This window comes from Pleurodeles waltl, chromosome 5, assembly GCF_031143425.1.
Source record: "Pleurodeles waltl isolate 20211129_DDA chromosome 5, aPleWal1.hap1.20221129, whole genome shotgun sequence".
Classification (NCBI taxonomy): domain Eukaryota; kingdom Metazoa; phylum Chordata; class Amphibia; order Caudata; family Salamandridae; genus Pleurodeles; species Pleurodeles waltl.
The window spans coordinates 1,724,391,214-1,724,418,775 of record NC_090444.1 but is presented as its reverse complement, the minus strand read 5'-3'; the positions used below and the strand labels follow the sequence as shown (position 1 = coordinate 1,724,418,775).

Genomic DNA, 27,562 nt, shown 5'->3' with positions numbered 1-27,562 from the left:
GGTCTTGGGGTGGGCTATTTTTCTAACCCTCACTGTTTTCTTACAGTCCCAGCGACCCTCTACAAGCTCACATAGGTTTGGGGTCTTTGACGTCCTACACAGCCCTTATGTTAATGGACCAGCCAACAAGAAATAATTCATTTCTGTTTGACTAAAATATAAGTCCGTAGTGATTTTGTGTTTCTAATCCCTGAGTTAAAACTATACAAAACAGGATTTTGGATTGGCTCAACATAGATAAACAATTACTGTCACATTTTCTTTGCACAGTGCGCAAACACAAATTTATTTGCAATTATCTCAACTTCTTCATGCTTTTTGGCATCTGCATGATTTCCCTGAGCCAGTCCAAATTATATTTGTGTTTCGAACTGTGCTGCTTACTTTGCTGTGCAGCTGGCAGTTCAAAGCCACCCCTGGATAACAGGCCAATTTGGTAGGATTAGATTTCTCATGCTTGATGAAGAAATCCGGAAGAAATATTCACGGGCTTATTAGCCAACACCTACTGACTAGATTGGACATACCCAACCCACAGGGGCAATGATGGAACAAGTTGAACTCTGGCACCAGTAACACCACAGGTTCCCTGGCGTAACTGGTGCCAGACTGGCAGTGTCAATTGGGCGTGGAGCTAAGCTACAGAGAAAGGTCTTACTGGCTGATTCTGTCATCTTGAAAAATCCCAGAGCACTTTCAGGGGGGTGAGCCAGTCCATTGGCTTCTCCAAGGAAATAGCTGCCAGTGTGGAGTGGTGAATAAGCAGCTCTGCATTCACATACGTTTATAACTTTCACCTCTACTTTTAAACCCCTGCACAATGGAGAGGTTCAGAGAGAAGAGTGAACTACAGAAGAAGAAGGATGGACCGACGTGCTGATGAACTGTTGCCTGGAGGGGACCCAAGCTTGTTTGTCTTAGGACTTTATGAAACAGGTTGAATGTCCATTTTTTGCAGACCTCAACATACATGTTTAAGTCCCTGGTCATTCTTACACTATATCCCTGCTGGACTCTGTTTCAACATTAGATTTATCTCAACTGGGGTCTGCCACCTCTCAGTGCAATGGTCATATACTGGACCCTGTTTTTAGATCCTGCAACTTCCTTATTGTTGATAAGCCTATACTTTTTGCAATGACTGACCACATGGGTGCATCTCAGCTTTGTTGTGTTCATTTTTATCACCCTTTTGATTCTATTATATGCTTCTTTGAGTTCTCTGATATGTTCTATTGATAGCACCCAAATCAATATTTACAATAACAATCATTTGGTCCCTGCCTAACAAATCTTCAGTTCATGTAGGAGGAAACCTCTTGGATGAAATACAAATGTGTCTTAACCTTAATACTGATAAAACAGAGATTTTAAATGTTGTGGTCCACCTACTGAATGGTCCTCCCGTTCGTTGAAGGCCTGCAAAGGTTGGACCCATCCTTTTCTCAGCAGATATAAACAAAAACATGGCTATATGTTTAATAAACTACTATCCATCTCTCAGCAAATCAATCATGTTGTCTATTTGAGTGTTCTACAACTGCATACTGCACAAAGTTATTCTCCTTATCCTATTTGCCTTAAGACTAACATAAGTCTATTATTATGGTTTCACTTGGCCTTAGGACATCTCCCCAGGAGTGCACACCCTGAAAAGTGGGACTCGCGACTAGTGGCTCTTATGGTGGAATCTCCCAATGGCATTTCTTCCATTCACCTCACCTTGCTAAATTTCTATGCAAGGGTTTCTGCTGAAAAGGCAAACACAAGATTGAACAAGGGCACCTATCACTTGCCCCTTTTCAGCCTAAAAGCTGTACTTTTTTTCTCATTAACCACGAGCCTCACCCAGATGTATTCTGTGATCTAGGCCTGCATTCCCGGAATGATCACCATCCTATTCAGTTCATATTGTAGAAACCCCAAAACGACCCTGTCAGAACGACTATAATCCTCAGGATTTTCCTTTTGCTCACTTTTCCAATCCAATCCACAGCTCTTTTAATAACATCAACTGTGTATATGTTGTTTATGAATCCCGACTGATCAAGAGCAATCAGATGTGTCATTAGCAATAATAATCAGGAAGCTAATACTTTTGTCTACATTTTTGAGTGAGTAGTTTCTGGAAATGACTATCTTTTGTGTAATATTCCCCCAGATTTTTGGGTTCTCTAGCTGAGTTTTTTTGTTGGCCCTAGGACTCGGCACACACCTCTGATAACCAGTGGTGTAGTGAGTGTGCGCTCTCTTTTGAAAATACCAGAATGGGTATATGGATAGTTGTCAGATTTAATTTACCTGTACGCCCCTAGTATATGGTAAAACCTGTACCCACAGCCTGTGAACTAAATGCTGATAGTGGGCTGAAGCAAAATAAACCCTTTCCCAGGTGCAAACCGTCCCTTTTAAAATGTATAAGTCACCCGCAGATAGGCCCTAAGTGCCCACAGGGCCGGGCGCAAGGCGTTTAAAAAAACACGTGGTGGCACTGAAAAATCTGCAAAGTAATTTTTTCCTCTGGTAAGACTGGCTCTCCCATTCAAAAAAGCACTGGGTTACATTGTAACACCTTCAGTTTGACAATTAACACAACAATGATTCAAGCTCTCAAGCTAACAGTAATTTTAAAAACAATCTAATGGTCATATCAGATTTTGAATAACTATTTTGAAAATGCCACTTGTAGAAAGTTGTCATGTTCTTGCTTAAACCAAATGTGCCTTTCTTCCGGTATTCAGTCTTGCCCGACTGTAAATGGCTCTCCTGTGGTGAAAAGTGTATTGCACCCAGACAATGGACAAATGGTTTGGGTGTGAGGGGAGGTTTTCCCCCTGACAGAACAGCCATCTGGACAGTGCCCAGGAACTTAATTACCCTTCAAAAAGTGCCTACCCTGTCACAAGCAGATGTAACTCACACCTAGGCCTGCCTCCTTCATTGTCCTTCTGGCCAGCCACCACCAATCCCAGTGGAAGAGGGGCTGCCCCCAGAACTGGTTTTGAGAGACCACAAGACAGGGGTTTGCCCATTATCATAGCTACACCTCTGGGTGGGCTCAAGGAGCTCTGCCCAAGGGAAGCAAGTGTCTGCCATGCTGGTTTTAGGTAGAGATAGGCACTGTGGGATAGCTTACAGTAAAACACACAAAATGTACTGGAAAAGTGGGCTGGGTAACCCCTGGGACCTTTTACTCCATTGGTTAGGGAGCAGCCTAGAGTTCCCCCACCCACAAGTTGGCACTGGGCATAAAGGTAGCACCCCAAGTACCTCTCTAAATGTGCTGCTGGGCCTCTCTTAAGAAGGACTGCCCCGCTGTCTGAATCCAAAAGGAAGACTGGACCTGCGTGCCTTGACCCCAGAAGTGACTCCAAATGGCAGTTGACTGACCTCCTTTTTGAGCTACAGGGACACAACAAGCTTCTAGAGAACTTTTCCTGTTTTCCAGCTGACCAGCCCCAACTAGGCATGACCTGGTCCTTTCTGTTGGCCTCAGTGGGAATGACTCCTTACATCCAAGTACTGTCCCGAAGGTCCTGGGCACTTGGTTGTGGTCAAAGTGTATTCAATCCTGCGCAAACTCAAGCCTAACTGAGTTCAATGCTTACCACCAACGCTGACATCTTCCATCAACCACTTCACCAGATTAAGAGCCGAACAGCACCTGATCAAGGGCCTCACTGGGCCAGATGCTGAGCAGTGCCCAGACAGTGGCTTCACTGCATTTGATGTCAAGTAACATCCGATTGACACCAACAACCTCCACTGATGACCGCATCGGGACATCACTCTTCAGCAACCTGCTGGCGAGCCCTGCTCTGGCTCTAGCTTGCCTCAACAACGATTAGTCAATGACCACTTTTTTCTCTACTGACTAAGTCAGAAGGTAATTTTTCCACTAGGACCACCCTGGTTCCTGTATCCAACCAGCGCTGTTGTAATGGGACCTGTTGTAATGGGACCTGTTGTAATGGGACCAATGATCCCGGGTGCCGTTTTCTGCTTTTTGGCGCTGTTTTGAATTCAAACTAAGAAGCCATTACTTAGGCTCTACTGATTGGGTTTAATTCATTTTTATGTCATTTTATTCATTAAAATTAACTTTATATTTTTTTGCTAAATTTGTTTGGGATTTTTCTTGTGCTGTTATTTCAAGTTATTACTCTGTACTACAAAAATTCTTTATACATTGCCTCTCAGTTAAATGTGACTGCATTTGTGCCAGGCTACCAGAGGGTTAAGCACAGATTTATATTTGGTGCCTTTTGTGTTTCACTCTGACAAGGATTGTAATTAGTCTTTGAGGTGGGTTCTCACCCCCTTCACCAAATACCCACATTTCTTGCAGTATTCTATAATGAAATCAGTCTGTAAGATACACGTAGTTCATTTGGTTTCCCAAGTTTATATATCAATGCTGTGTCCTGTTCCAGCATGGTTTCTATTACATGAGCAAATTATAAAATTATTTCAAACAATTTTCAAGTTTTATGCAGAATCGTTTGTACAACCAAATTGTTAGGCCATGTGAGTCAGCCTAAGAAGCGTAATATCTATTCATGCAGTGGGCAGGTTTTTACATAACTCACTAAAGAATTCAACAAAAGGCCTTCCTTGCTCCTCTTCCGATATAGTTAAAACCCCTGCTCTCGACAGGACGCTGAGGAATCTTGATTTTGCCATCCCAAGTCTAGTCACCAGTATTTTATCTCACAGAGTTGCTGCTTTATTGCCACCTCTTTCAGTGCAACAAGGCTTCCCTTATTGCCACTCTGCCTCTAACATATCTGCTCAGACATTCTCTGTGGTAAACCCATCGGTATTTACTCTGCTTTTACCTCCATTCTTTTATTTAACGGGCGCCACCACTCGCCTGATAAATATGAATTTATTACACTGAACCATTGGTGAGCATTTTTTTCTTTTAGGGCTCAACCAGCTGAAAGCCATTGTTTGATGTTCATTTTGTGGCTTTTAATGTGGATCCTCCACCCTGGAAATCTCCATTCAGGTTTGTTATTCTCAAGAACCTCTCCCCAAAATGTCATGCCATTTGTGATTCTCTCTATCTCCCTTTACTCCGGTATTTTCTAGCAACCCCCTTACTTTGTTTCTTTGGTTACACTTTACTCCTGATTTTTTTCATTTTAGTTTAGTTTATAGATTTGTAGAGCGCATGGCTACCCGGGGGCATCCCAGCGCTAAAGTACACCATGAATGTCGGAAGAGCCAGGGGAAGCAGATTAACTGAGAAAGAGAGTGTTTTTCAACTTCCTCCTAAAGAGAAGTTCAGAGGATTCCTGACGGCATTCAAAGGGCAGGGCATTCCAGAGCCGAGCTGCCCTGATGGAGAACGAATTACCTCCCCATGATCTCTTGACCGAAGGGATGTAAACCTGTTGAGAAGAACGAGATCTAAGAGGTCTAAGGGTCGAGTAAAGAAAGATCCGTTTTGTAAGGGAAAGGGGACCCTTATTGTGTAAGGCTCTGTGAACAAGACACAGAGCTTTAAACTGAATGCGCTGCTTAATCGGGAGCCAATGAAGAGCTGCAAGTGCTGGTTTAGCGGAAAGATGCCTTGGGGTATTCATGAGAAGTCTAGCTGCCGCGTTCTGCATAACCTGCAGCCTCTTTATTACATAATCTGGAGAACTAAGATATAGAGAGTTCCCGTAGTCCAGGCGGGAGAGAACTAGGGCTTGTACAAGAATTCTTCTAGCAGCGAATGGCAGAAGTCCAAGAATCTTCCTGACATTTCTAATTAACCGAAGCAGATCGAGGAAACCTTAAACATTAAACCTTTTTTTACTAACTTATTATTCCTACTCCCGTTTTACATTACATCCCCCAGTTTTGCTTCCTTTTTTTGTTTATAAGCCTCCTACTCCTATCCCTCTTTTACTCTTTTCTTTAACCTATTTACTCCCATTTTTTATTTTTACAAACCCTCCTTCCCCCTCTAATATTACTCCCTTTTTAAACCACTTACTCCGACTCCCACTTTACTCCCTTTCTTCAAACCCTTGCTTGCCCCTCTTGCTTTACTCCCATTTTTTTTTAACAAACCTCTTATCTCTCTTCCCTCTCTTTTTCAAATCCCTTACTCCCTCTCCACTCCCTTATTTTTTTACGAACACCTTTCCTCTACTCTTGCTTTACTCCATTTTTATTTTTTTACAAAATTCTTACTCCCCTTCCTACTTTACTCCCATTTTCTTTTACACACCTCTTACTCCCCCACCAGCTTCATTCCCTTTTCTAACAAACCCTTTACACGCACTCCAGCTTTCGTCCTATTTCAACCCCCTTACATCCCCAATCTTCTTTACTTCCCTGGTTTTTAAACCACTTACTCCCAACTTCTGCTTTCCTCCTTTTATCAAACCCCTTACTGCCTTACTTCCTTTTTTTTTTTTTTTACAAGCCCCCTATTCCTCTCCCTCTTTACTCCTTTTCAGCCCCCCTTTGTTGGCCCTTATTTTTGACATAGCTCCTACTATTTCCCCTTCCATATGCACAGTCTCCTCCCTCCTGCATACTCACCCTTTTTTCCTATCTCACCTCTTTATCATGCAGTCCTTTAAAATAAACATTTACCTTTCCCATTCTTGTCCTGGAAAAGGTATCTCATCACTTTACCTTTTCTCTAAAATTATGCTCCCTTGCCCTATTTTCATCAGACTGACTTTCTTCATTTTAGAAATTCGTCAAAATGACGGACTACCACCACTCACAGATGTTACTGCTGCTTCAGTCAGTCAGTCAGTCCCCATCTCCTGCTGCATCCTGTGGAAGAGGCTCACTGTCGTTTTTCAAACATTTCCACCACTCAAGCGCCCACCCAGGAACAGATCGGGGGTGCCATTCCGCTCACCTCTAGAGCATCTCCACTGCTCTGGCATTGGCTGGCATCCTCCTTGTTAGTGCCAGATAGTTTTGGTCATTAGTGTACTTTATAAATTATTTTCATTCATTCGTATGAGTCTAAAGCCAGGAAGGATCAGTTCATCTACTATGATGATCCAATTGTGCCTGAATCACATCTCAGGCAGACTATACATGTGGCATCTTTTCTCAATTACTATATCTCAGGTCCCAGAGGCATGTTTATGTGTCAAACAACATGTTAATGTCATATCTAGTTAGAGTGGCCACAATTTCAGCCACTTACGGCCTACAGACCTATAATTTAAGTCTACTATTGGAAAAGCCCTGTAGGCCAGCTTTGTGAAATGGATTATCAGTGTCCACCCTTGCAGACTTTGAAATCCCTACTGTAGTTGGATATTAGGTGGAAATTCCCCAAGGTAGAAGGCTTAGTACCTGCGTAAGTGGTAAACATGTCTTAGTGTGGGTGGCAAACAAGGAAAACAAGCATTTGCAATGCAATGGGTCTCATGGTTGCTCCAGTTAGAGCTTTTAGCGTTGAAAATTCCTAACTGGACTTTTCTTTGCCACATAAATTGAAAATTAAAAGTAAAACAGTTAACATAAGCGAGCCGATTCAAAGTGCAACAGCCGCCATGAGCGCAAAGGAGAGACACAAAAGGAAAAAGAAGTTCGCTCCCAATCAAACGTATCTGCAAAAGTGCAATGGTCCATGTTACAGGGTCAGTCTGCAAAGCAGTAACAAAATCTCCCCAAGGACGGACAAACGTAAAGCATTTACCAGTGATAAAGGATTTTTGAAAGGCAAGACCACGGACGAGTGAAAGAGATGGGCGTGCGGTGGGCTTGGTTAAAAGCTCACATATAGATTACAACAGGTCAAAGAGCTTGCAAGCGCAACCAAAAAAGTTAACAAAAAAGGATGACAACCCTTTTGGGAAATGTCTGGGACCCATGAAGGGCTGGTTAGATGAAAGGAGGAGGAGCGAATAAGAAATCGGGTCTGGATAAGTAGGCACAAAGGTCAGCTAGTGGTCTTGTCAATGAGGGAATCAAGCAGGCTCCAGCAGGATTAGTCCAGGGTGGACATCTGTATGTGTGAATTCACATTAGGGGCGTTTCTAGTGGCTATGAATGTAAACATGTTCCAGTCTTCCAGACTAAGGTAGCAGACACCCGAAATACCTAACATGGTGATGTTTACACTTTTCCACTGCTAAAGTTTGCATTTTCACATCAAGTTAATACGAAAGTAAACAATTCCAATTTCGGCACATCAATATCCCTCTTACGTTTCCCAAAATGTTGCCATGTGTTTAATATTCCTACTATGATACGGGACAAGAGCTTCGGGTATCTGCTAGATTATTTGTTCACAACCTTTTTACTTCTATGGACCCCCACTTTATTAGTGCTGGAACCCGGGGACCCCCACTGAATCATTATTGGAGTCCGGGGACCCCCTCCCAATGAGTCATTACTGAAAGCTGGGGACCTAATCTGTTAATATTAAATTTTCTAAGCAGTCACGGACCCCTTGAGGAGGCTTCGCAGACCCCCATGGGTCCCCGGACCACAGGTTGGGAACCACTGTGCTAGATGAGAGTTGAAGGCACTAGTTGCACTGATACGGCACAAGTACAATATATACTATTATTATTCATTAACGCAACTGGAACTACTTGTGGTGCCATCACCCACTGCACACACGAGTATTTGTACAACGGTGTTACACCTCCTATGATCGCCTGCAAACATTAAATTAGTATTATAGTTGTTAATCCATTGATATCAATTACTTATTAATTTATTATTTTATAACTACTTAATTGCATTTATTGTTTGAAGACTGCAACCTCAGTGTTATGGACAATTATATGCTGGAACTTAGCGACTATAGAGGGCGGGTTCATCATCCATGCTTGGAGTGGGCGATGTCTCCATTTGAGTGGCGGGCTGTAGGCGGCCATCTTGATTCGAGTTTGTTTTTGGGCCTCAATACCAGGACTTGTGCAGCTTATTTTGTATTTCTGCCCTGACAGCGCGTTAAGCCGTCTTTCGAGGGTGCATGCATGTACTCGGGGACCATATTTAATGTACACATAGATGCAGGGATAGGTTATCTGCAGCAGGTCACGGCTCTTCACGTGAATCCAAACATGATCCCTTCACGCATAACACAGCAGGAGTAGATGTTGTGCCCCAGACCCACCTCCCTTCCTATGCTGCATGTTTTATGTTCAGCTGTTTGAAGTAATCAAACGCCAACTCAGATAAAAAATGACAATTCAAAAGACTAAGGTAGCAGCTAACTAGTCAGTGTAGAGAAGGTAACCAGGGTAGGTAAAGCAGCTAAGGGGCCCATTAACGGCCCTTAACAAAGACTAAGAAAAGGCCTTTCCTGGTGTCTTGTGGGAAGACGGTCACTCCACTCCAAACAACGAACTTCGGCCCAAACTTTATGACCTCTATGTGCGTTTTGCTATTACAAACCTATGGCCAGAGTGGACTAAGAGATACATGTGCAGTTAAGCTTCTGCGTAAGGGGCATCGTCATCCCCCCACCCCCCCCCCCCTTCAGCAGCAGGAGGGGAGGTCTTGATGGGCCTTTTTGTCTGTGTGAAGCTCCGCAAAGGCTCATAATTAACTTGGGAGGATGAGTGATTGAAAAGAAGGATGGGATGGATGGAGGATGAAACGGTGGATGGGTAGATGCATGGATGAATGAGTGAAAGGATGGATGTAAGAATGGAAGAGTGAAAGGAAGAGAGGGTGTATGAGTGAAACAGGGAGGGTGTATGAGTGAAAGGAAGGATGGACGGATGAAATGGCAGATGGACAGATGCATGGGTGAATGAGTGAGAGGATGGGCGTACGAACTGAGGAGTGAAAGGGCAGGGAGGGTGTATGAGTGAAAGGATGGGTGGATGGATGGAGTGAAAGTATGGATGGAAAAGCGAAAGGATGGATGATTGAAAGGATGTACGTAAAGATGGATGAGTAAAACAATGGATTGATGATTGAAAGAAAGGGTAGATGGTGTCTGTATGGAAGGATGGATGAATGAATGAGTGAAAGGGTGAACTGGTGGCTGGATGAATAGATGGACGAGTGATTGAGTGAAAGGATGGATGACTGAGTGAAAGAGTAAATGGAAGAATATAGGAATGGATGGATGAACGGGACGAAGGGTAGATAGATGAGGGGAAGGGTAAATGGATGTATGAGTGGATGGATGAAGTGTTAGTATGGATGGATGAGCGAAAGAATGGATGAGTAAAAGGCTGTACGTAAAGATAGATGAGTAAAACAATGGATGGATGAGTGAAAGAAAGGGTATGTGGGTGTCTGGATAAAAGGGAAGATGGTTGAGTGAAAGGATGAATTGATGGATGGATGGCTAGGTTGGTGAGTGAGTAACAGGATGGATGGCTGAGTGAAAGGGTAAATTGAGGGATATATGGATTGATGGGATGAAGAGTAAATGGATGAGTGTAAGGATAGATGGCTGAGTGAAAGGGTGGATGGATGAGCCAAAGGCAGGATGATGGATGGATGGAGTGAAAGGATGGATGCTTAAATAGATGGAGTGAAAGGATGGATGAAAGGGGGATGGTTAAGTGAAATGATGGATGGTCTGATGAATAGGTGTCCCTGGACAAGTAGCGGCTCTCCTTTATGGGCTCCACAGCTACACAACACCCCCCTTGTTTGGTGGTCCATTTTTACTCTATCGAGATTGAATAATTATTCACTCCTAGTATAATAAAAATATAATGCAGACCAGCTTTAGGTCCAGCAAGGCAGCTAGTGATATTGTTTGTTTGCTGACATGGGAGCATGAATGTGCCTGCGCCATTCTTCGGAGAGATCATTCAGAGCAGGTGAAATCCCAGCAATGCGAGCATGTCTGTGTGACTGTGTGTGTGAGTTAAAGTGAGAGACAGAGTCAGTGAATGAGTCAGAGTGAGTGAGAATGAGTGACACTAAGGGCGAGTATGTGTGAGAATGAATGTGAGGGAGAATGACAGAGAGATAACTGAGTGTTACTGTGTGTGAGACTGAGTCACAGTAAGAATGAGTGGGACTGAGTGAGACAAAGTGGGCCAGATTAAAATGATTGAGGCTGCGTGAATTAGTGAGACCAGGCGAGACCGAGTGAGTCAGAGTGGGAAGGTAAACTTAGTGCAAGAAAGTGTGAGAGAACCCGTCATGAAAAAGCTCTTTGGAATTCGAGCTGAGGATTACGTCCCACCACTTTTAAAGGTCTCCAGCTGCCACTGCTGGAACCCCCACCAATTTCTATAATGTAGCAAGTGACATTGATGAAAATGGTGACCCTACCTAAAGCCCTGTATACTTTGCATAACTACCCCAATAGAATCCATTTACATGTTTTTAGGCATATTGCCTCCCGTTTAGGAGCATTCAAGTGGAAAAACAATGTAGAAAGCATGCCCATAGTACAGTAATACAAATCCACAGATGATGGGGAAGGGCTATCTTCTCGTGTTACAGGGCAGCTCATCTGCTAGTTATCAATAGATAGCTGTACAATTCAAGCACAGACCCAACTTAGAACTCTGAACTATGGACTTGGATAATAACTCCCCCTATTGTCACTATATGGCAGACGCCGGCTACCAGAATGGTGTTTGAAAGTCACTACATCACATGCAATGGAACGGAAAATTGACCAGGAGACCTATTTTTGGGAGGGGAATTGGCTCGCCCATGTTACATTATTGAGGAAATTCAATGAATGGAACAGGCTTGGAATTTCAATTGTAGGTGCGGTGGAGGAGGGGCACAAAACTGTGGAATCACTGCCCGACCTTCAGGAAGAATTTGACCCAATTTTTCCATTATTTGCAGCTAGGACATGCTCCTACCACTCAAATTGGACATTGCCTAATCACATCCCATTGGAAGCAAAACTCATCCTAGCAGTCCTAAGCAGTGCAAAGAAACACTCCAAAGTATATGAGACATTAATCATTAACGCAAAAGACACATTTCACACGCTTGCACACAAGCATGGAAAAACAGTGTGGGCTTTTTGGACCTAGAGGCATGGCAGGTGTAGATTAAGTCTTTACAGCAGGAATTCTAGGACAACATTCTTGCTGGTAGGAATAATTCTGGCCGTCTGGAATATGCTCATGGAATTCCAAATTATTTGGACCTTATAAAGTAAAGTCCACACCCATGAAGGTTCACTGGCGTTTCTTTTTTACATTACTCTTTGACTGAGGTGTAATTGCATTTGAATAAGAAACAGTGGAATTGCTGGCAAGTAAAAACAAATATTTACAGAGTCAATACAAAATATTTAAACTTGTCTTAATAAAATGAAAGTGGGATTTCAAAACAGATAACATTTTGGCCCCCAAAAAAGCCCCGTGACAAACAAAATTTGATAAAGTGTAATTTTTTGTATTTGCTTTTCTGAAACTTTACAAAGCACCACATTATTTTAGGGATTATACATTTGCACCGGTTCACCCTTTATTTAGAAAGTTATATTAAGCGCCAACATGGCCGGTAGGTAACAGAGCACTGTACAAGAAGGCAACATATTTATCATAGTATAATGGCATTTACATAGAACAAAGGTCAATGAGCATTCACAAAGATTATAAAAAGTAGAGAAATAGAAGTTCTTCAATGAAAGTGGTTGACCTAGTATGGGTGTTAGTCTTTGCTGTATGAGGATCTGCTAAGGAAAGGCATAGGAGGTATACACAGAACTTATCTGTACTGTTAAGAATAGTAATCACCATGCAAAGTACCCCCCAAAACAATCATTTTTAGTTGGGTTGCTAAACTGACTAAACTACTGGCACAATGTACCACTGGCCCGGTTGCATCATAGACTTGTGTGTGTTTGCACAGCGTCTGCAATGCATTATGGCCAATTCTTTTCACTGGTGGATGCACTGACTGGCATAGCACAATGAGTATGTTTGCAAGAATTCACACAATTCTGTCTCATCAGGACAGACACAATCCTGCCTCATCAAGATTTATACAATCCTGTCTCATCAGGATTCACACAATCCTGCCTCGTCAAGATTCACACAATTCTGTCTCATCAGGACTAACACAATCCTGCCTCGTCAAGATTCACACATTCCTGTCTCATCAGGATGTGACAGTGTCAGGGATAAGAAGGGGCTGTAACTTGTCTTGTTCCCAATACATGCACTGGAAACAGGTAAGTTTTCTTTATTCTTTATTAACTTCTATGTTTTCTCTCCTTTTAGGGTCTTTTGTGGCCTCCCTTAATGTATCAAGTTTCTCCCAGGTGTGGTTCTTATTCTCCATATCGTTTTTTTCCTGGTGTCTCTTCAGAGGTTTGTCAATCACCAGACTCCCACGCCGTCTTCTGGATAACAGTATATCGGGAAAGAGAAGACTATGCCTGAGGTAAGTCTTTGGTTTCCTCAATGGGCCAGAATAAGGAAGGGGGATGAGAGTTGGTGTTGTGAGGAAGAGAGGCCGATAGGAACTTGTGTGCCACCGTCATCTGTTTTGTATGCCACTGTCATCTGTTTTGTGTGCCACCATCATCTGTTTTGTGCTTTGCTATTTCCCATGTGTGTGGGTAAAACGTTCACTGATTTCCAGGTGCTATCCCAGTGCCCGCACACTCCTCCTCAATCCCACTCACTCCTCCCACTCTTCTACAGCCCCGGTGACCACAGACCAAAGCCAGTACTTTGTCCAGCCATGTTCCTCCAGGAGCATGGTAGGCGCCTGAGACCCTAAAGGGTCGTCAGGCGTGCAGGCGTCTCTGGCTTCTCCAGCCCAAACTTCTACTCCTTGAGCTCCGGTCACCACGCTTGTGGTCTCCCGGCTGCTCCACTCGCTGCTTTCCTTCCCACCGTTTCCCTTGTCCGTCTTGTCCCTCTGCCATCTCCGTACTCTTGCTCCTGGTCATGTCCTTCCATCCTTGGGATCGGGCGCCACCATTCCTCCTCGGTGCACCTATCACTGGTCCACATGACATCAGGGGCCGTATTCTTAGCACTGTAGCGCTGCACCGGTAGGACATCCTCAGTGTCCCTGGTGTTTTTCCCATCAGACTGGATCCCATTGTGATCCATCTCTGCTTTGTTTGCACCGCCACAGTGGACTAACACAATCCTCCCTCAGCAAGATTCACACAATCCTGTCTCATCACAATTAACACAATCGTGCCTTATCAAGATTCACACAATCCTGTCTCATTAGGACTAACACAATCCTGCCTCGTCAAGATTCACACAGTCCTGTCTCATCAGTACCCATGTAGCAGGACTGCGGCCCTTCTATTCAGCATCCGTTTAGAGAATAGCTCCCAACTTACAGCGACATTCGTTAACTTTCAATGTTTTGTGTCCGGTAATTAAGGATTAATACATTTATTTGAGAAACACAAGAGAGAGGAGAACATCCTCGTGAGATTTCCTTCTACTTGGGAATCGGAAGGAAGAGCAAATACATTTGCTGCTCTCAATGTAATTTTAGCACATTGCCGTTTGGATATTCATCACTGAAAAGTTGCCACTTAGCGCAATTGCTGTAGCAACAGACTTTATTAAATAGGCTCTTCATTTTTTAAAACATTTCCACTAAAAATGATATTGAAAACTGGTTCATTAAATACATAATTTAAAATGCACTCTCGCTATTAATTCACAATAAATCCCTGAAAATTCTACATATTTTGGTATATTTAAAAAATGTACGCGGCTGCAGGAGTTGTGTATTAAGTCATGCCTTCCAAAAACTGGAAGTCTGATGCCTCAAAAAAATTATTTCTAATATAAACTTTGCCAACAGCAATAATTAGCCAACAGTAAGTCTTGTTGGGTCAGACAAATATAGATGCAATTAATCTCTGCTAAGCTGTCTAAATGAAGACTCCACTGATTTTTTAAAATAACATTATCCTGAGGTTTGGTCAGTCATTTGCATAAACCACTGTGTAAAAATGCCCGATTTAGTTTTTTTCGTACAGTATCTCTCTGTTACACCAACCTGGGTCTGGCCATGTTTACTATGAAGTCGCCTGACGATGGGTTTTATGGCATTCCATTCCACGCGGTGGCTAATCAGAAAAGCTATTTTTAACTCTCCTTAAATACTTTAAAAAAGTTTCCTATATTTTGCTGAAAAAGTTAACACTGAGGAAAACAATCGCCGATTATACACAAAATATCAGTATTAAAAAATACAGGAAAATAAACATAAAAATCTAACATTTCAAGTAGGGAAATAAACTGGTTTATGTGTGTTCTGTTAAATAGCGCATTTGCAGCAATGAAAGAAAAAAGTCATAAAAACAAAGACTATATTGATTTAAATGTGGTGTCGTGGGGCGAGGAACCACACTGCCACCAAGCCTGCCACAGTCTGATTCGCTGCCATGCCTGTGCTCTGATCAGTGTTTTAACAGCAGGAGTAGTACGCTGAGTATCAGGTCTTCATATCAGTGAATGGCTGCTTAACTTTGCCATTGCCCTCTATTATTTCATTTGGCCCTTCATTTTTTTAATTTTTTTAATGTGTCTCTTATCTTTAAGTCAAAATGGTAACGTGCCCAAGTTAGCAGAACGAGTAGATTGATTGAGAGAGGATTAAAAGGCTTTGAATGAGTCAACGAGTGAATTTTGAGAGTAGGTGGCAATTAGGATCGGGATTAGGATCGAATTAGGATTGTAAACAGTGGGTGTTTTTAATAATGGGGGGTGGGGGGGAGCCAATCAGGATGCAGCACACTGTAAAGCATGCCCCTCAGAGGCTTCCTCCTCTCAGATTTCCAAACTCTAGTGTGAACCTACAGCACTACAGAGGATAAGGTGAGACATTCAGGGGAGGAGGGTGGGCCACATGTGAATTGATACAAGGTGCTAATACCAGAGGACTACAGTTACTGGTAAGTAATTTATTTTCTTTTCCAGTATAGGAACTTTTATAGATGCACATGCATGAATCAGATTAGCTAGCAGTTAAACATTAAAACAAACATGATAATAATGAAATAATAGTGGATGGTTGGATAATAAATGAATCAAGAGCTCACCTTAATGCAATAGATGGTGTAATATACAGCTGCATCGTTTAATAGCGCTGCATGGATGTGTGTCTGTTTTTTCATGTTGCTGGTCTACAAATGTCCTTGATAGACACACCAGCACACAGAGCAGTGGACGTACAGACACTTCTTGTAGAAAGCACGCGTGCTTTGGTCAGTAAGGGCCTTCCCCTACTCGGATGACAGAATTGAATGGCTTCTAAAAAGGCTTTTTGAGAATTACTATATGCGGCCAACAACTGATCTTATTTTCTAAACTGAGTTGTTTTGTCTAGGTAAAATTTCAGACATCTTTTAACATTTAGTGTGTGCAATGACCTTTCTGCTACATCATTTTGGTTTGGAAAGAATGTTTGTAAGACAACTGGCTCACTTATCAGATTCTGACACAGCCTTCTTCACAGAAGTTAGTTTTCAAAATTACAATCAATCCTGAACTGCATTAATGGCTCTTTAATAGTGAAAGCATGCATTTCACTAACTCTCCTTGCTGATGTCTATGCTAATAATAGTGACAATTTTTTATGACAAACTTCATTCCAGCTTTGTGAATGGGTTCTAATGGAGACGTCATCAATTGTGAGAGTACTGTATTAAGCTGTCAAGGAGAGGCATATTGTTTTATTGGAGGAAAAGCTCTAAAAAGTCCTTTAAGAAACACTTTGATGATCCTATTTGGCCATAAATATAGCGAACCCGATGATCTCCTAAAGCATGATATTGCTGCTTAGTGCACTTTTACAGAAGTATGAATACAACCTGCTTTAGTCAAATATAATAGATAACGTATTAACTGTTCCGGTGGATAGTGCTGTTATAGGTTGAACCTTTGACTTTCGACATCATAAGCAGAATGCTTTCATTTAAGTAGGGAAGTTTTGTTGGTAGGTTCAGCTCTGGCCTTGGCAAGTATTTCTTTACAATTTTCTGGAATCTTCAGGTACATAAACACATTGTGTTCAAGAACTAGGTTTACAAGTTTGAAGATTTCAGACCCCAATGAAGTATTTGGCTGTGGCTCATTGTCAACAATTTAGGAGATGGTTTCAGTTGAATGTGATGCTTCTCCGATGGGAGAAGGAGTTTGGTGAACCACTGCTGCCTGAACCATTTTGGGGTGACTAGAATTATCCATTGTGGCTCTCTCTTAATTTTGTTGAAATGTTTGGGGACTAATGGGATTGGGGGGAAAGCGTAAGCAAAGATCCCTGACCATTCTATTGAAAATGTACTCCCCACGACTTTGGTTGTGGATACAAATGTGTAGAACAGGCATTTTTGATTTTGTAGAGTTGCAAATAGGTCTAGATTTGGCAAAGATGCTGTCTAGAGTTTCTTGGTTGAGTTCCAACTCCTAGTGACAGCTTCTCATTTTGCTTAAATTTATCATCTAGAATATTGTGCTTTACTGGAACATGTTCTGCTCTAATCTTTATCCCATTTTGAAGCGATCATTTCCAAATTCTTTGTGCTTCTTAAAAAAATGCTTGAGATCTTGTACAACCCTGTTTGTTGATGTAGTGCATCATAGTGGTATTGTCTGTGCTGTTTAGTATTATTGATCCCTTTATTTTTGGCACAAAAAACAGTAGACTCAAAGCTACAGCCTTGAGGTCCAAACAATTTATGTGAAGGCTTAGGTGGTGCAGAGCCTACTTTCAAGTGAGCTCCAGGTCTTGTAAGTGAGCTCCCTATTTTTCTAGGGAAGCATCTGTTGTGATCACATAATCAGGAGTAGGAAATGTAATCCTCTAGAGAGATTCGTCTCTTGAACCCACCAAGGGATAGCCACCTTCATGTTTGCATCCATTGTTTGTCCAGCTCTTCCTGCAGAGTTCTCATTCAAATGCGGCGAAATCAGACCAAAGGAAGGGCCAATGACATCTTGCCCGAAAGGAACTTGAACAGGCGAGCTGAAATGTACTTTTCAATAACGTCTCTGCTATAAGTATGAGCCTGGTTCTCCTTTTAAGTGTTAAATATGTGTTATCCCATAAGGTGTCTAAAATAGCACCCAAAAATCTTATACTCTTTGATGGTCAGAGTGACAACTTTTGTGGGTGGAGTCCATTTTGTACCCATGGTTTTAACCAATCTTTGATAGAGTCAGATTCTTGGAAGCAGGCGTCAATACTACCTTTGGCCAAGAAGTAAGGATCGGATGTTTCCCTGCTTGCTAACTACCGTCCTATATCCCTATCCCATTCATGTCCAAGGTACTGGAAAAATTAGTGAATGGGCATCTAACTCATTTTTTAGAATATAATAATCTGCTGGACTCCGCCCAAATGGGGTTTCAAGCAAATAATAGCACTGATACCACCTTTTTGTCTGTCCTTAACGATATCAGGTCAGTTGTTGATCAGGGCAAAGCCACAGTCCTGATCCTACTTGACCTGTCAGCAGCTTTTAATACCGTCTCGCATAGTCAGTTGATCAGGAAACTCCATCATATTGGTCTCCATTCTAAAGCACTACAGAGGTTCAGATCATTCTTAAAGAATAGAACACACACAGTCCAGCTGAGTAATATCGGAAATAGATCCTATCTATCCAAATGCGTAGTCCCTCAGTGTTCTTCCCTGAGTCAGACTCTTTTTAATGTCTATGTTGCCTTCCTATCAAAAATTGTAAGGAAATTGGGATTTAAGATCTACTTGTACGCAGGCGATACTCTTAGTTGGCTATCTCCATGGGGGTTGGGGGGGTGGGGGTGGGGGGGGGGGGGACTCAAAGCAATCTGGCCAACTGCCTCTCAGGAATGCAGATTGGATGACAGCATTCCTTAAAATGAATGCTGAGAAATCTGAAATCCTACTATTTGATGGTGCTCATCGAATATGGTATTCTTCCTGGTGGCCTACTTCTCTAGGAAAAGCACCAATTCCCAAGAAATCAGCAAAAAATCTTGAAGTCATCATTGATGATTCACTCTTAATGCAGGAACAAGTTAAGACCACCTGAGGAAAATGCTAAAGCACCCTCAGTCTACTGAAACGGCTGTTCAGGTGGCTACCAGTTGATTGGTGTAAAACAACAGATCAGCCATTGATAACCAGCGGACTGGATTATTGCAAGGCCCTGTATGGGAGCATGGCAGATTATCTCTTTACTAGACTCCAGGTAATCTAGAACACAGCGGCCAAAACTAATCTGTAATATCAACCTAGCAACCCTACTTTGGCTGCCAGTAAGGAAAAGGGCCAGCTTCAAGCTTCACTGCCATACACACAGGTCACTATAATACTGGGTCTGAAATTCTTCAAGACAAAGTTGAATTGTACAATCCGGCATGCAATCTAAGATCACGAAACCTGGTGCTCACTAAGGCTACATGGATGAAAAAAGATAGAACAGGTGGCTGTTCTTTTTCTCATCTGGTTGCGGCCCACTGGAATACCCTTCTTTTAGACCTTTGACTGACTGAGAACCACTCTATGGTTCGGGAAAAAACAAAATAACTTGGCTTTTTAAAGGTTAAGCCAGTCTTAGCAGGTTATTCTTAAATTCCGGTAAACCCCTATGGTGGAAAAGGCAGGGAGCTTTCTAAGCGGCATCATATCCCTTAGGGGATGAATGTTGTGCTATATAAATACAGCAAATAAATAAATAAAACCCTGCCCTAGTTCCCTTCATTGCTGCCTGACAAGAAGGTGCCTTTATCAATCAGTCATTGAGATACGGGAATACTGGATGACAATTTTGTCTTACATGTGCAGCTACTGAAGCTAGGCATTTTGTAAAAATGTGGGGGCCGATTTCAGCTCATACCTTTGAATTGACAGTGAGTGTGGTCAACTCGAATATTAAGAATTTGTGGTGCTTTGGGTGAATTGAGATATGAAAGTAGGCATCCTAGAGAACTATTCTCGTATAGTGTCTGTTGTTGACAAGTTGGAGAATGTCTTGAACAGTAATTATACAAAATAATTGTTTTCTTAGGTATTTGTTTGGGTCTCCATTCTCTTTTTTCTTTATAATAAGAAACAGGAATAAAAACCCATTCCCTTTTGGTTGTGGGGAAGTTTCTCTATGGTTCCTTTCCTGAGATGACGGAGGGATGTTTTCCGTTGAGGCGTATGAATTGGTTTATAGTTGAATTCCAAAGTATGACCGTAGGCAATTAGATGCAAAACTCAACGGTCTGCTGTTACTGATCACTGCTGCTTTAAGTAACTTGATAGTCAACCTTCAAGTGTCATTGGGGAATATGAAGAATAACCATCAATTCAAATTTGCCACTGTCTTTGACGAGTGGCCCTTCCTTCGGAACCTTGTTTTCTCCTCAGTGTTTGCTTAGTATAGGCTGCTGGTGGTGGTTGCCTACATTGTTGTTGAAGATATTGTGGTCCGTGTTGCTGTTGAAAGAGATGATATTGCTGACATTGATAGAGTTGATATCTTCCTCTTTAAGAGAGTAGCCCTCTGCCCCTTGCTCCTCGAAAGGACAGTCACCACATCTGCAAATTACAGAGCTACTATGCAGTGCCTGTGTCTGTCTTGATTAACTGTACGGCATTGTCAACATGTTTACCAAATAATGCTTCTCCATCATATGCATTTGTCCAGGATCCTACTTTGGACTTCTGGTCTGAAAGAAATGTTTTTCAACTACCCCTGTCTGCAAAGCACAGCCACTCCTGCCAACTGACAGAAACCTGTAGAAGAGATGTCCACTGAGCAATCTACAATCTATCATCTCTGATAAAGTTCTTACACCCTCTTGTGGGATCTCTTTTACCTAAGTCTGTGCATCCTCTGGAGGATGATCAATGTATGGAGTGATGCCTGGCCATATCTACTTTTCCTAGCCACTGAGGATCCCTTAGGAATTAGTTGCCCTAACAGTAGTCGCAGACATAGTGGGAAAAAGCTTTAAAAATATTGTCTATACACCTGCCGTTTCTCTCAGCTGGCATGGAGATGGGTGTGGAGGTGTTCTTCAAGTAGCGTTGGGCTGCTTGTGTAACTACGTAATTTGGTGTTGGGTGTCTAATCAAACAAGCGGGTGAATTTTTTGTGGCTTTATATTTCTTACCTATGCTAGGCAAGATAGCAGAGATGTTTGCCGGATACTTCATGATTTAAATGCCTTCCTTTCAAACGAAATCTACAATAGGGATTGATGTTACTGATTTCCTAGAAGGCTCTTTAAATTCATATAAAATATAATCTGATTGTTTTGTAAGCATTGGCAATTGAAATCATTTTGCCAATCTTTCCATTAAAATGTGATATCCTCCAATATCGTCAGGCTGAAAATCTACAGATTATGGAGCAGCTGACAATGGAACTGGAATTAAGAAATTATCCCATTCATTTGGTATATCCTGATCATCCAGTATCTCATCTTTTTCTCTTTCTTCATCAGAGGACATACCATCATCTGCTGGTGGGATAGCTTGACCTTGGTGTTCTGTTAGGTGTATGCTCCATTGGTAAATTATCAATCAATCGATCAATTGCAGGGTCTTATATAGCACAAGTTTGTCACCCTTTTGGGGGTTGGGAGGGTGGAGAGGTCTAGGCGCTGAGGGGGTGCTGTGGGCCTCGTCTGGCTGGTGCGGTCGGTAGAAGAGCCAGGTCTTGAGCTGCTTTCTGAAGTCCTTCAAGGAAGGCGAGGTGCGCAGGTAGAGGGGGAGGTGGTTCCAGTATCTGGCGGTGGGGTGGGAGAAGAAGCGACGTCCATAGCATTTGTGGCAGATGCGGGGTTTGTGGGCCAGGGCGAGGCTGAGCGGAGGTCTCTGGTTGGTTGGTTGGTTGGTGGAAACTGAGGCAGTTGTTGATGTATGCAGGTCCGGCATTGTGGAGGGCCTTGTACACGTGCACAAGGAACTTGAAAAGGCATCTTTGCTGGACGGGGAGCCAGTGGAGGGCCCTGAGGTGGGGGGTGATGCTGGTTCTTCTGGGGAGGTCGAGGACGAGTCTTGCTGCTGCATTCTGGTCGGTCTGGAGGCAGTTCATGAGGTGTTTTGTGGTTCTGGCATTGAGCCCGTTGTCGTAGTCGAGTTGACTGAAGATGAGGGCTTGAGTGACTATTTTCCTGATACAGATGAGGATCCATTGGAAGCTCTTGAGCAGCACACGGAGGATGTGAAAGCAGGCAGAAAAGACGGTGTTGATCTGTTGCTTCATGGTCAGTTGGGTGTCTAGGATGATCCCGAGGTTGTGTGCATGATCGATGGGTGTGGGTGGGGGACTGAGGGCAGCAGGCCACCACGTGTCTCCTAGGGGGAGGGCTTGTTGCCAAAGATGAGGATTTCTGTTTTGTCTGAATTTAGCTTGAGGCAGTTGGTCCTCATCTAGGCGGTGATGTCGGTCATAGTGTTTTGGAAGTTAGTTTGTGTGGTGGCGGTGCAGTCTGTGAGGCATTGGACCAGCTAGATATCGTCGGCGTAGGAGACAATGTTGAGACATGTAGATATTGAAGAGGGTAGGGCTGAAGGAGGAGCCCGGGCGATGCCACTGATGATATTTTTGAGTGCAGAGATGTAGGGAGGGAGGAGGATCCTCTGTGTTTGGCTGGAGATGAAAAAGGAGATCCAGTTGAGTGCGTTGTCTTGGATGCCAAAGATGGTCTAGTGATGAGAGTGTGGTGCCAGACTGTGTTGAAGGCTGCCGGAAAGTCAAAGAGGATGAGGGCCGCTGTTGTCCATAGGCCAATAATGCCACTGATGTTGTTGGTAGTTGCGATCAAGGCTGTTTCGGTGCTGTGATTGAGCTGGAAGCCAAATTGGGATGGGTCAAGCATGTTGGTGTGTCTGAGGTAGTCCGTGAGCTGGCGGTTGATGGCCTTTTCCAAGACTTTGGCAGGGAATGGGAGAAGCGAGATGGGGCGGTAGGTTTTGAGCTTGCTGGGGTCAGCTGAGGGTTTCTTCAGGAGGGGCTTGACCTTGGCGTGCTTCAGGCACCAGGGACTGTGGCTGTGGAGATGGAGGCATTGAGGAGTTCTGTGAGGGAGACTCCGATTGTTTTTCCTCTTAGTTTGTAGAAGCAGTGCAACGAGGGATCCGTGGGGGATCCACAGTTGATGGAGGCCATGAAGGAGATGATGTCTTCGGTAGGTAGCGACTTCCATTCGGTGAGCCTGTGGGGGCGGTAGCGTGGTGGGATAGGGTGTACGGGTGGTCAAGGTTGGTGGGTTGGGTGTAGAAGGTGCTGTAGATGTTGGCGATCCTGTGGCGAAAGTAATTCAATAGCATGTCACAGAGGTCTTGGGAGGGGTAGAATGGGTTCTCTGTGGCGGATGGGCAGAAGAATTCTCTGACGATGCAGCAATAGTTCTCTGGTGTGGTTGGTGCATGTCTCGATGTGGGTGGTGAGTGCTTCTTTCTTGGTCTATCTGAGTCAGTGGTGGTATCTTGAGGGCGGCCCTGAAGGAATCGAGGTTGGCGGTGGTCTTGTTGGAGCGCCACTGTCTTTCTAGTTTTCTGCAGTGATATGTGAGGGTCAGAAGTTCTAGGGGGAAATCATTTGGTTTGCTTGGTGGGCTTGCTGCTGGTGGTGGTTCTCTTCGGCAGGGCGAATTGTGTTGGCAGCTGAGGAGGTCCAGTTGGAGAAGTTTTGCATGCGATGTACAAGGTATCTGCGGGGGTGGGTCTGGCTTCTTTGAGGGCGGCAATCCAGGGTGTCACAATGACTTTGCTCCAGTTGTGGTGGGGGAGAGTGGGGAGGTCTCGTCAGGACTCCAGGCAGTCCTTTGATTGCAGTCGTTCCATGTTACCTCGGAGGTGTGGGAGAACTTGGTTCTGTCACTGGAGGAAAGAAATGGGGTCTAGCGTGTGTCCTGCGCTGTGTGTGGGGGCAGTGACCAGCTGAGAGAGGTCAATGATGCTCATATTTTTCAGGAGTGAGGCGGAGTTAGCATTGTCCGGGTCTTCTAGGCGGAAGTTCAGATCCCCCAGGAAGATGTAGTGGCTGGAGTCAATTACCGGGGGAATGATGTCCTGGATGGAGTAGCAGAAGCTGCAGCGGGGGCCAGAGAGTCTGTAGGCAGGGTTCCTCTATTGGTGGTTTTGGTGTCTGGTTTGATCTGGAAGTTGAGGTGTTCCATGATCAGTGTTGTGTCTCTTCGACGAGGCGGAGCAGTGGAGGGAGTCCTTGTGGATCATAGTGATGCCTCCACCGTGCCTGGTAGGGAGGTCCCAGTGCATCATCTTGAATCCAGGGGGCGTGGCGGTGGCAATGTCTGGTGCAGAAGCCGGAGTGAGGCAGGTTTCAGTGAAGAACATAATGTTGGGTGCGAGGGTGGTGATGGTGTCCCAGATTTCTATGACGTGCTTGCAGAGGGACTCGACGTTTAATAGGACGCATTGGAGTTGAGGTTTGTGGCTGGGGGTCTGCCGGGTGGAGACTGCGGTGGTTCCAACGTTGCAGGAGAAACAGCAGTTGTGGCAGGGGAATGGGCCCTTGGTGGATTGAGGCGAGGCAGTGCTACAGCTGGGGTTCTGGGTCTTAGGTCTGAGGGTCTTGATCTCGTCAGAGGAGTACCGGTGCGGGGTTGCAGATCCAGGAGTCCTGGTGCTGGGCACCGTCCAGGCGTGGATGGGCTTGCCTTTGGAGTCCCTTCGGCGGGGTGGGGAGTAAGGTGGGGAAAACTGCAGCAGGACACAGGCCCTGAGTAGGAGCAACAACAAAAAAAAACGGGAAGAGCGCAGAGGGACCTGAAATACAGCAGAAGCAGTAGAAGCTGGCAGCAATCAGGGGCAGTTCTGCAGGTGCTATGTAGAGCTTAGCAGCAGTGCCAGGTAGGAGCCTGAGGGGCCTGCAATTGTGGAGGAGGTGGTTAGACACAAGGAGACTGCAGCAATCTCAGGGGTTTTCTAGGTGATGCTGACTTTGTAGGTTGGGGAAATCTGGTATGATTGTCATCCGGCATGAGTTCTAAGTCATGAGTTAAAACTTTGACATCTCTCATCATCTCCTTTTAAGGTTGTTTATGAAGATAGGGTTGCTATTGATTCATATATTGAATAGGTCTATCAGCATATTGTTTGGCTCAATGAGGATAATTTCCTCTTCAAAATATTCCTCACCTTCTTACTCTTTCTGGTATTTTACATTTAGTTCAGAAAGGCTATGAGCAGCTCTAAAGGGTCTGTCGTCATCATCTAAATCATATTCACCTAGTATATAACTTGGTGGAAGTGGTGAGACCTTACGAGGGGAGGTTTGGTCAGGTATTATAAAGTGTTTCAGAATATATTTTATTCCTCTTCGATGATATCAGTTCAGTTCAAATTACATTTATTTGAGACCTAAGTCTCTTCAATACTACAATAATACCATATAATCAGCAGTTTCACCATAAACCATATTACTGATCCTGTCGTTAACGGTTTCTTCGTCGACGGCGTCACTGTCAAAATTGGTGTTGATGGTAACGTCATTGTAGTCAAGGTTGTCGTAGATGATGTCATTGATGTTTTCGCAGACTGTTTCTTTGTTGTTGGTACGTTAGTGATGGATTTCTCTGCAGATGGCATTATGGAAGCTGTTTTGAATTGTAAAGTCAACTTAGGAGAAGGTGTTGCAGACTCAGTGTTTGACTTTGAGGAAACATCTTTTTTTGTTTGCAAGAGGGCTCAGCAGATGAGCAATGCTCTCTTGGAGACCTATGATTGGTCTTTTTTAAGCCTTTTTACGCAGTTCCTGAGGTAGCTGTGCTTCTGACCTTTGCCTTTTATTAGACTTTTTACTTGATTCTGAAGAATACTCTCTTTCCTTCCCAGAAACTGGGGAGTCTTTGGCTTTAAGGTTCTGAAGACCACGGTACTAGCCTCCCCTCCCTATTGTTCGAGATTTTAGAAGAAAAGATACAACAGATGTTGCATTCCTTTACTGTATGGGAGGAGTAAAGGCAACTGATATATTCCTCTGATGAATGGAGCCTCCTCTTACCACATGTTCCAGAAGGTATGACTAGTCCCTTTATTGCAGACTCTGATATCCTGGACAGTCAAATCTCTACAATAGATGTTATCTTTGAAGCTACAGTACATATATTATCAAAAGACACTCTCTAAAGGAGTTAAATATAGATAGCCTGAGCAGAGTTTAGGGAGAGTTCTGTTACAAGACGGCCAGTGGTAAATCTGAGGGGAGGACGTCTCTGGGGGCAGAGTTCTACAGGGTGCAGCAGTCTGACTGGCTGGAGTTTGGTTCTTTCTGAATTACGTGGATAAAATACCAAAGAGAACGTTTTCCAGCCCTTATACTCTATGTGAGGCACTTTACTGCTTTCTAGATAGACTATGGTACTCCCACTTTGATATTGGGAAATGATTCAAGCACATGAATCTATGAAAGAAGGAGTACTGGAAAAGGTATGTTCCTGGGTTGGATGTATTTGGTATCTTTCTTCTCGATGAACACTGGGTCATTGCCATTTAGTTTCTTGAGGGTAAAAAAATGTAGTTGAAATAGATCTTCTGGCAACCCTCAACAGTGGATTGGCCTTCACGTAAGGAGAGATATAGGCTTGCACCACTGCATGTTAGAGTAGACTGGCAGCAGATATCCGCAGTCTATGAAAGAAAACCAAGTTGCACAAACACATAGCTACAGGTTTCTTGCACAGGACAACTTGTTGATTAGTTTTAAAAAAATGACACACATGATATTCCTTTGAAAATAGAAGTCAGTAACAATTAAATTCACCTCAAATACAATATTTACCTCTGTAGTGTTATGATAGTTTATTAAGGTAGCAGAAATGGCGTGACTGAATGGATCGCATGTCTTGGGACTCATGTCTTGTTTCACCAGAAGTGCCAGATCCACCAACTACAAGACAAAAAGCAAGATTAACCAAACCTAAACTAACTAAGAAGTTGTAAACAATAGTACTTTTTGTAGAAAGCAAATATTAGTGATAATGATGACCTAGAATCATCTTTGTCTTTAGTGCAACACATTTATGACTTTAAGAAACCCTTAACCAAGTTATCACTTAAATTTGGCACTTCTAATATATTTAGAGCAGAAAGCAACATTGTAAACAGTCTTTACTAAGTCTTATCAAATAAAAATTAAAGAGTTGCTCTGACACAGCAAAATATCTACAAGAAAAGCAGATCCACCTGTGGATGCCTTTAGGAAAACAGAAACTACACCATTTCTTCACTGATACCTTAAAAAAACACAATACAAATCTATCAGCTTATTTTCAGCATGATGTCTGCTTTTGTGAGATGTTATAAAGACTGAACAGCTAGGGCCGCTCACTTTTATTTACATCATGCATGATTGCAAACACCATACAAACAGAAGACAATAACCAATGACGAGATTTTAGCACACATGCTCCTGAGGGGGTAAGGCATAGCGCGTGGCTTTGTTACTTGTGCATGTTCTGCCTGAGTGGACTGCCATTTCCCAAGTTTAACATATTGCTTGTGTCAAGAGAACCGGGAATACTTCTGCCCAAGTCTCACATGTTTCCTTACTGAAGCTTATACTTGCTGCTTGTGGTCTATTTATTTTTCTTGTCAGGAACCCTTCCAATGCTACCTGATGACTTGAGTGAGAGGGAAACTTGCACAGGTGATGCCAATCCTGTATCTCTTCTCTGCCTGAGGAAGGCTTATTCTG

General features: G+C 43.4%; 1 protein-coding gene across 1 annotated transcript in view; it reads right to left on the bottom strand.

The window, feature by feature from the left end:
* The window catches only part of SUPT3H (SPT3 homolog, SAGA and STAGA complex component), a 1,211,638-nt gene that overhangs the window by 341,336 nt on the left and 842,740 nt on the right, over positions 1-27,562 (bottom strand). The window contains exon 9 of the mRNA XM_069236106.1: positions 26,648-26,755. Within this exon, the coding sequence (XP_069092207.1) occupies positions 26,648-26,755 (108 nt within the window). The remainder of the gene's footprint in view (positions 1-26,647; positions 26,756-27,562) is intronic.